Source organism: Brienomyrus brachyistius, chromosome 8 (assembly GCF_023856365.1).
Source record: "Brienomyrus brachyistius isolate T26 chromosome 8, BBRACH_0.4, whole genome shotgun sequence".
NCBI lineage: Eukaryota > Metazoa > Chordata > Actinopteri > Osteoglossiformes > Mormyridae > Brienomyrus > Brienomyrus brachyistius.
This window is the reverse complement of record NC_064540.1, coordinates 17784499-17794354: the sequence shown is the minus strand read 5'-3', so window position 1 is coordinate 17794354 and position 9856 is coordinate 17784499. Positions and strand designations below refer to the sequence as shown.

Below are 9856 nucleotides of genomic sequence, written 5' to 3'. Positions count from 1 at the left end.
CAGATCATCACCACCACAATGCCTTTGCATGGTTTGGAAAAGATCCGGCAAATACTTTTTCAGGTAACACGCTGGCAGAATGAAGTGTCTGAGACCGTCCTTCACTTTGCACTTTGCTACTATGTGGCGCTGCTTCAGTTTTAGTGTTATTGGTCTCAAAATGTAATCACTTCAAGATATTAACGTGTTCGGGGTTTGCAGCCTGGCATTCCTTCCCGATAATGCCATCAAAATTTTCACTCAACAAATCAGAAATTCATCCCACGCCCCCCCACTCAACACGTGTCGTTTTTCTGTTCTCATCCTTTCATGGTTCTAGCAACAAAAGGGGTGCAACCATAAAATAAATAACTTTTTATGAAGTGTTAGGTAATATCAAATACGAAGTTTAAACAGAGTTGAACAAATATCACCAAACACAAACACTGTTTTATATTCAACTTGGCTGTCTGTCTAGCTAGCCACCAGGACAGTAACTGACACTGGCTAGCACGCCGGGCAGCTTAGCTAGAGTGATATTAGGTCCCACTCCAAAGGGGAGCTGGCACTGGGGTGTATGGGAGGCCGAAAGGGTCAAAACATGCTCCTTTTTTTGCATTAACATGCTCGAACTTTAATGTGCCCTTTTGGCCTTCCGTAGATGTAGGCAGTATGAAATAGACAATACCTGTCTACCTCACCACTGTATCACCAAGATGGATACGACGTACGAGCGCCGTTTCGCTGGGGGAGTATTCAGACATTTCTGTAAGCCAGCCTGTTCTCTACATTGGGTATATTTCACAGCTGCGTGGTTTGTACACGTTGTCTGTCTTACCATCCATCCATCCATTTTCCAAACTGCTTATCCTACTGGGTCGCGGGGAACCCGGGCACGAGGCTGGGAACAACCCAGGATGGGGGGCCAGCCCATCGCAGGGCTGTCTGTCTTACTGCTTACATATTCAGTACTCAGTGATTTTGGAGCAGCCACTTCACAGATTGTGATAGAGTTGTGCCTAATTCTATATTTGCGGTGGTCCCACTCACACTTAAACAATTTCCTCTGCAGAATACAGACCAAAATAAAATGAAAACGGTCACTTCTTTATTTTATTGTTTCACAGAGTGGATATAACCACAGGGGCGGCATGGTGGTGCAGTGGTTAGCACTGTTGCCTCACACCTCCTTGTCCCAGGTTTGAGTCTCTGCTTGGGTCACATGTGTGTGGAGTTTGCATGTTCTCCCCATGTTGTTGTGGGGTTTCCTCCGGGTACTCCGGTTTCCCCCCACAGTCCAAAAACATGCTGAGGCTAATTGGACTTGCTAAATTGTCCGTAGGTGTGCATGTATGCATAAATGGTGTGTGAATGTGCCCTGCGATGGGCTGGCCCCCCTTCCTGGGTTGTTCCCTGCCTCGTGCCCATTGCTTCCGGGATAGGCTCCGGACCCCCCACGACCCAGTAGGATAAACGGTTTGGAAAATGGATGGATGGATGGATGGATAGATATAACCACGTTGTCTAAACTAATCAACTAAACATAAGTCTGAAGTCTAAACTAACCGATTAGTAAATGTGTGTCACACGGGGGCCGCCGCAGTCTCCAGGACGTCCAGTATAACTTTCGTACAGAGACACAGGACTTCCCCTGTCAAAAGGGTCAAAACATCTTAGCTTTTTCACATTAACACACTCAAAACTAACATGTTAGCATGCACCTTTTGTCCATCTTAACATGTTATAATGCATTTACACGTACAAATTGTGCATGTTAACATGTCTTGTGAAAAAAGCCAACACGTTTTGAGCTGCTTGGCCTTTCATAGGGGTGTGTAAGTAAACAAGTAACATTTATTTATGGAGCACATTACAAGATGATAAGCATGCACCAAAGTGCTTTACAAAGCATAAAATACACACAACTATAGAAGATCTGAATTAAAGAGAAACGGGAACAAAGCATAACATAAAACAACCAACTATCCCAGAGCTACAGTATCTCATCCCGGACTGAACACCTGTTTATAAAAGTATGTCTTAGCAGTTTTACAGGCAGCGACTGATGTGGCTTCTGGCTTGTTCAGGTTTAGTTGAGATCTTAGAAATTCTAAAAGTACTTGTCTGTTAGATCTCAAGGACCAAGGAATCATTTAGGCCAGTGGTGTGCAGCCTGCAAAGACCTTACAGAAGCAGGTGGGTCTTGAGGTCTCTTGAAGGTTGAAGTCAGCTTGTGCTTCATATTTTCATGCTGTTTTTTTCTTCTTAATCAGAGAAGGAATGAAAAATGGCTGTAGGAGTGTAGAAGTGTCTTTGATGTTCTGTTTGGTAAAATTATTTATAAAATCTGGCAAAGAAAAATGAAAATTAAAGGGGTGCTGAAAGAACCAAAACCACAGTAAATGTTTTACATTTATTTTCTGAAATATAAATTATTCAGAGAAACTAATCTTTAAATGTGTTTTTAAAGACATATATGTACATTTGACATATACATTTGACTTTTTTTCTGTAATCTGGACACTGAAACATAGCTTCACAAAAAAGTCGTTATGAACAGTCACTGTTTATGGCAGCTTTCCTGAAGCACCTTTTCCAGTCTCTTATGTGAAGACTGCCTCCTCAGCTAACAGACCCTGGTGTTCAGCAGCGAATGGCAGCGTACTCAACGTCGCCCCCTGCTGGTGGCTGCTCTTGGGTTCCATACTCAACGTCGCCCCCTGCTGGTGGCTGCTCTCGGGATCCATTGGCGCTCATATTGGCATAGATGGGCTCATCATATAGACGCCTGCTCGTCTTAGTGGCCCTTTTTACTTCCGCATAGTTTATCTCCACTTGTTCTTCAGATAGCTGGCAAAAAAGAGAACACTTTGAAATCCAGGCTTATCTTAAATCAGACACTTGCTGCCAGAGAAGCTGATATTCATTCTTCTCATCTGGAGCTTTGGAAATAAGTGCAATTTGGAAATAATTACATGAGTCTGGTACAAACAGAAATGGCCTCATTAGATAATGGTGTATAAAACAGGGTGACTACTGTACCTGGATAGTATTACATTGGGTCTGGGTCCTTCTTCTGTCTGAAAAGAATAATAGAAATCAAAGGCTGATTTAAGACTGATTTATTTTTCTTTTCTTTTTTATTTTACATTGAAATCATCCATCCATCTGCTATATAGTTATCCAGTATATGGTTCTGGACCAAATCATATTAATTTAAATTCTATTTTAATTTCTGGTGTGGAGGGGGGGCATGTATAGTGTTAATTGATTTTATTCTGAACAAATTCACATGTACTACCCACACAAACATTTTAAATATATCAGATATAATGACGAGGACAAAATCCAGAACATCAGTATCCTGGCAACCAGAATCAGAAAAGGCCACGTTGAAGATCAAAGTCAACAACCACACATGTTAAAACGCAGGAGGACAAAGTAGCACAGCAGGCAACCAGCAAGTGACTATGAAGAGTTTCAAAGGCTGTGGGTGACTGGCACCAAGCCTAGAAGTGGATGACAGCAGTGTGGGGGACCAGTACCAAGCCTGGCGGTGAATGACGGGAGTGTGGAGGACAGGTACCAAGCCTGACGTTGGATGACGGGAATGTGGGGAACCGGTACCAAGCCTGGTGTTGGATGACGGGAGTGTGGAGGACTGGTACCAAGCCTGGTGTTGGATGACGGGAGTGTGGGGAACCGGTACCAAGCCTGGCGTTGGATGACGGGAGTGTGGAAGACAGGTACCAAGCCTGGCGTTGGATGACGGGAGTGTGGAAGACAGGTACCAAGCCTGGCGTTGGATGACGGGAGTGTGGAAGACAGGTACCAAGCCTGGCGTTGGATGACGGGAGTGTGGAAGACAGGTACCAAGCCTGGCGTTGGATGACGGGAGTGTGGAGGACAGGTACCAAGCCTGGTGTTGGATGACGGGAATGTGGGGAACCGGTACCAAGCCTGGCGTTGGATGACGGGAGTGTGGAAGACAGGTACCAAGCCTGATGTTGGATGACGGGAATGTGGGGAACCGGTACCAAGCCTGGCGTTGGATGACGGGAGTGTGGAGGACTGGTACCAAGCCTGGTGTTGGTTGACGGGAGTGTAGGGAACCGGTACCAAGCCTGGCGTTGGATGACGGGAGTGTGGAAGACAGGTACCAAGCCTGGCGTTGGATGACGGGAGTGTGGAAGACAGGTACCAAGCCTGGTGTTGGATGACGGGAATGTGGGGAACCGGTACCAAGCCTGGCGTTGGATGACGGGAGTGTGGAGGACTGGTACCAAGCCTGGTGTTGGATGACGGGAGTGTAGGGAACCGGTACCAAGCCTGGCGTTGGATGACGGGAGTGTGGAAGACAGGTACCAAGCCTGGCGTTGGATGACGGGAGTGTGGAAGACAGGTAGCAAGCCTGGTGTTGGATGACGGGAGTGTGGAAGACAGGTACCAAGCCTGGCGTTGGATGACGGGAGTGTGGAAGACAGGTACCAAGCCTGGCGTTGGATGACGGGAGTGTGGAGGACAGGTACCAAGCCTGACGTTGGATGACGGGAATGTGGGGAACCGGTACCAAGCCTGGTGTTGGATGACGGGAGTGTGGAGGACTGGTACCAAGCCTGGTGTTGGATGACGGGAGTGTGGGGAACCGGTACCAAGCCTGGCGTTGGATGACGGGAGTGTGGAAGACAGGTACCAAGCCTGGCGTTGGATGACGGGAGTGTGGAAGACAGGTACCAAGCCTGGCGTTGGATGACGGGAGTGTGGAAGACAGGTACCAAGCCTGGCGTTGGATGACGGGAGTGTGGAAGACAGGTACCAAGCCTGGCGTTGGATGACAGGAGTGTGGAGGACAGGTACCAAGCCTGGTGTTGGATGACGGGAATGTGGGGAACCGGTACCAAGCCTGGCGTTGGATGACGGGAGTGTGGAAGACAGGTACCAAGCCTGATGTTGGATGACGGGAATGTGGGGAACCGGTACCAAGCCTGGCGTTGGATGACGGGAGTGTGGAGGACTGGTACCAAGCCTGGTGTTGGATGACGGGAGTGTAGGGAACCGGTACCAAGCCTGGCGTTGGATGACGGGAGTGTGGAAGACAGGTACCAAGCCTGGCGTTGGATGACGGGAGTGTGGAAGACAGGTACCAAGCCTGGTGTTGGATGACGGGAATGTGGGGAACCAGTAACAAGCCTGGTGTTGGATGACGGGAGTGTAGGGAACCGGTACCAAGCCTGGCGTTGGATGACGGGAGTGTGGAAGACAGGTACCAAGCCTGGTGTTGGATGACGGGAATGTGGGGAACCAGTAACAAGCCTGGTGTTGGATGACGGGAGTGTAGGGAACCGGTACCAAGCCTGGCGTTGGATGACGGGAGTGTGGAAGACAGGTACCAAGCCTGATGTTGGATGACGGGAATGTGGGGAACCGGTACCAAGCCTGGCGTTGGATGACGGGAGTGTGGAGGACTGGTACCAAGCCTGGTGTTGGATGACGGGAGTGTAGGGAACCGGTACCAAGCCTGCCGGTGGATGACGGGAGTGTGGAGGACCAGTACCAAGCCTGACGTTGGATGATGGGAGTGTGGGGAACCAGTAACAAGCCTGGTGATGGATGATGGGAATATGGTGAACCGGTTCCAAGCCTGATGGTGGATGTTAGGAGTGTAGAGGGCCAGTACCAAGCTTGGCGGTGGATGAATGGAGTGTGGAAGACCAGTACCAAGCTTGGCATTGGATGACGGGAGTGAGGGGGACGAGAGTGAGACTGGGTAGAAAACCAGAATTAAGGACTATGGGCTAGATCACTTGAAAAGTGGAACACAAATGTACAAAGCCGCAGACTACGTCGACTGTGCTGTAATGACGGAACAAGCATTTTGAAATCCAGGACATTTTATCATTTGATGTCATCTTCCTCTTGCAATTTTAATTTACGAATCATCATCAATTTTAGCAACAGTCAAATTATTTTAAAAACTACTTTTTCTTAAGTGATTTGTTTAATGTTTGAAAACAATGTACCATGACATTAACATTTAAATTGATTCCTTGAGCACAGTTTTCAACAAGTGATGATGCAGGTGGGAATACGGCTTATTAACATGGGCAAACCAGGAGCCAGACCCCCCCCCACACTCACGTTTGAGCCTCCAGATGTAAGTAACTATGAGCAGGCAGATGAGCAGCAGCAGAAGTCCCACAGAGATGACAGCAGCAGTGTGGGTAGGAGACCACCCTCTTCTGCTGCAGAAACACAGTGATCTCATTTTGATCCACTCTCCCATGGTCACATCAGTACAGTACTGCTATATGCGCTTAATCTACAATGTAAGCAGAAGCAAGAGGAGACACTTTTATTTAAGCAGGTTAAGTATTGTGGGAAGTACAATAGTACTTGTCTGGTGCCTCTGTGACTGGTGCTTTCGTCACTTCAGACTCCTCAAGGGACGTCATACTGACTGTGGTTCTCGGCATCGCTGTTGAAGATACTGTTTCTTTTGCTTTTGTTGGAGTTATGGGCAGAGCTACAAAAAATAAAAAATAATGAGATATACACACTTACAATGACACACTATGGGCAATTTAGGCACAATGTGTAGCTAAAAGGTATGTTTTTAGACTTCAAGAAATTACAGCATTCTTTTACTGTACAAACAAATAAGCACTAAATAAAAAAAGTTCACATTATAATATACTTCAACACTTTCCAGTTATTTCAGACCCACCAAGCTATTATACTTGTCATTGTCATTACTTCGTTTTTCTCGATTGCTGTGGGACATTTCAGGAAACATACTTTGACATTTTCAGGACTATAAGTGCATCTCTCGAAACAGTTCATGCATATAGCGCAACACTATGGTTTAGCTGCAAAAGGCCACATCTAACCCAAAACAATCCACGTCTATCAAAAGCAAATAATTTTAATGATGAATTGGTCAGTGCCACAAAAATGAGAAGTACAGTTTGCATCATTTTTACTACAGTTTGAGAGTCAAAATGTTTAGCTATATTGTCAAAATGCCAGTATAAGTATTACTGCTGAACTCCAAAATTCTGAATGAAAGTCAGTTCCCTCTTTCTCATTGTCACTGACTGATTATTTTTCTATAGCAAACTGATTCTTATTGATGTCAAAGACAGCAGTTTCAAAATAACAAAGCTCTACATTACAGTATGTAAACTTCACTGGCAAGAGAAAGCACTCACATGTGCATGAACTGTCTTCAGATCTCAATGCAATTGAAAAACAAAAAAAATCACGCTGTATAACACAAAAAACAAAATGGTAGCAAAATCATATACTGTCGGAACCAAAAAAAAAATTCTGCATCACTGCAATTTTTGTAATATATTTTTAAATAACTTTGAAAGCTTGGTGAACTGTTTGTATGTGGTGGCATACTCAGTGATTACTTACATTTATAGTTTTTGGTGTAAAATTGTTACAATGGCAAACTACATAATCCTTTTTTGACCAACAAGACTAAAAGACATGACAATTGTGCCAAATGTTGAAAACTGTACAAGACTGTTTGTATTAATTTGTTTGCAGTTTGTGCAAAGCAGTGAGAAATGATGTTCTGCTCTGCATCATCGTGTGGGGATTACAGTAGATGTTTCGCAAACGTTAGTTATCATTTGAGAAATGCACTAAAGCAATTGGGAAAAAAAACCTGTAATCCACAGCTACACTGTACAAATTTTTAGGTAAAACGTCACACTTAACAATGATCACAAATATAAATGATCTGTCCCTTACCTTTCTTAACTTTAACAACAACAAGAGAATATTCATCTATCCCAGTAGTTGATATTCCACACCTGTATGTTCCTTCTTCTCTCTCCTGGATGTCCTTCATAATTATATTTATTACTCTCTTAGTCTTATTCTCACTCAGAAACAGGCCACTTCTGGATATGTATGAAGAAGTTGTTCTTGCCAAAACAGAACAAGACAAGTGTCTGCTTCCTTCACACCAGTATTTTTCATAGTTTTCATATCCTTTCTGATATCTGCACTCCACTATCAGATCTTCATGCTCCATGACTGTAATTGCCTTCGGACCCCATATAGCTTGACAGTGGACACCTGGAGAGACAAAATGGTCAGAGACCAAACACTAGATACTCCCCACTTTACCACACTTACAGTGATTTACGGCGGACTGAACACTGAATACCTACTAAAATTATACAAGGGAATCAGCTTCATTAAGATATTAAAGAAGAGCAGAGTGACAAAAAACCATATAAGTAACTAACAAATTGATATCTATGGTTTCTTATGGAGGACCATTTCCTCAGTCAGGCTGAAAATTGTTGCCCTAGAATGTTTGAAATGCCTAACATGGTGACTGGAAATAAGCATCTATCACTCGATACATAAAAGCCAAACAGTGGAGAGAAGCAACACAATGTTGAAACATACATGACTTGATTCATAGGACTTTTTTTAATTGTTCACTTAATAAAAACTGTATAGTGATGAAGAAATTGGTTCAGGCTGAGAAAAGCATATTAAAAGTATGTTTTACCTTTCAGAAGAACAAGGATCAGAAGCAGCTTCATTGTTTTAAAATGGATGAGTTCTGTTTCTCGTGGATCTCACCACATCTTGTCATCTGTGTCAGGATGTGGTTTAGCTTTGGCCTCTTCCTCCTTTTTGTGTCATTTTTACTTCTCATTTCCACTCACAAATAATAAAACTGACAGTCAAAGAGATCGACCCCCTGAATGCAGCAGGTACTGGAGTTCAATGCTTGAGCAAATTTTCTTAGTGAACATTCATGACTTGCAGAACATTGCAGAACCACTCAGAAACATATAATGACAGACTTGGGTTTAGCAAGAGCTCTTTATTACATATCCTGAGAAGGACACAGCACGACCATTAAGACAAGATGGAATTTCAGCACACATCCTGCAAACCAGAGGCTATACTGGGGGACGGAGGGGTCACATATTTCAACCACACATTAACACATAGTGGTGGGGAGGATTCGGACACAGAGTTGCAGCCAAAAAACACAAGATGGGAAATTTGTACAAAAGTAACAGTTTTACATGAAAGGGAGAATTAACAATAATTGTTAGATTAAGGGGGATTGGCACACATGGAGAATATGGAAATAGCTCACTCTCGATAGGCCGAGAGGCGCGGGCTAGCCCTACTCCGCCAGGAACACACAGAGTAAACTTTTCAAACATATTTATTTCATTCAGCGGTCGGGACATGCTCTGCACTACAATATAAAGCCATTTTATAATTAGTGCAATGTTTCATATTAGCAATGTTTCATAACTACAACAACAGTTAAATCTGAATCCGTAAAGATCGCATGTTCTAACCCTACTGCCATGCCATAACAACTTTACAGATGTTTCCTTCAGGAATCTGTGGAGAGGATAGAGATAGAGCAGTTTGTGTGTGTACACTGACAATGAAGTGAAATTTTCAAAGAAATGTGAAAATTAAATATTACACTATGACTAAACCTTTTTCACAGATTTAGATGACTAAATATCCTGTCATTTTCAGCGACTAATACTAGATGGAACTTTAAAAAAAGGCTAAAATATTAGCTAAAATATGCTGTCAAAATTAACACTGCTTTCCAGTCCAGTGCTGAACAGCTGTGATACCAAGATTATATGCAGCTGGTAAGAAGAGACTGCATAGTCCTCTCAAAGTGTGAGACTGCACACTAACACTCATATGATAGACTATTCAAGTGTCATGGGAAATATGGACAAAAGATTTTCAAAACATGTACTTTTAAATAGCAGTTGTTGTCAAACTCAATGTTTACTATTTCAAGGTTTACAGTCCTGGAGGTCATGGAAATGTTGTATTCATGGAATAGCTCACAAAGTAC

At 43.8% G+C, this 9856-nt stretch overlaps 1 protein-coding gene across 4 annotated transcripts; it reads right to left on the bottom strand.

Annotated features, from left to right (window-relative positions):
* Positions 1 to 1182: 1182 nt before the first annotated feature.
* Positions 1183 to 8788, bottom strand: LOC125747030 (CMRF35-like molecule 5). 4 transcript variants are annotated; one of them, XR_007399146.1, is made up of 7 exons: positions 8516 to 8788; positions 7741 to 8070; positions 6373 to 6502; positions 6118 to 6221; positions 3022 to 3059; positions 2570 to 2829; positions 1183 to 2326 (listed from the first exon to the last, which is right to left on the bottom strand). XR_007399146.1 is itself a non-coding variant. In XM_049021707.1 (6 exons), the coding sequence occupies exons 1-6, from the start codon at positions 8547 to 8549 to the stop codon at positions 2623 to 2625; spliced, it is 843 nt and encodes a 280-aa protein (XP_048877664.1). In that variant the 5' UTR covers positions 8550 to 8788; the 3' UTR covers positions 2423 to 2622. The 4 variants fall into 4 exon arrangements, 2 of the variants coding, with proteins under 2 accessions (XP_048877664.1, XP_048877666.1); XR_007399147.1 differs by lacking the exon at positions 1183 to 2326 and having other exon boundaries at positions 2423 to 2829; positions 6365 to 6502; XM_049021707.1 differs by lacking the exon at positions 1183 to 2326 and having other exon boundaries at positions 2423 to 2829.
* Between the last annotated feature and the right edge of the window lie 1068 nt (positions 8789 to 9856).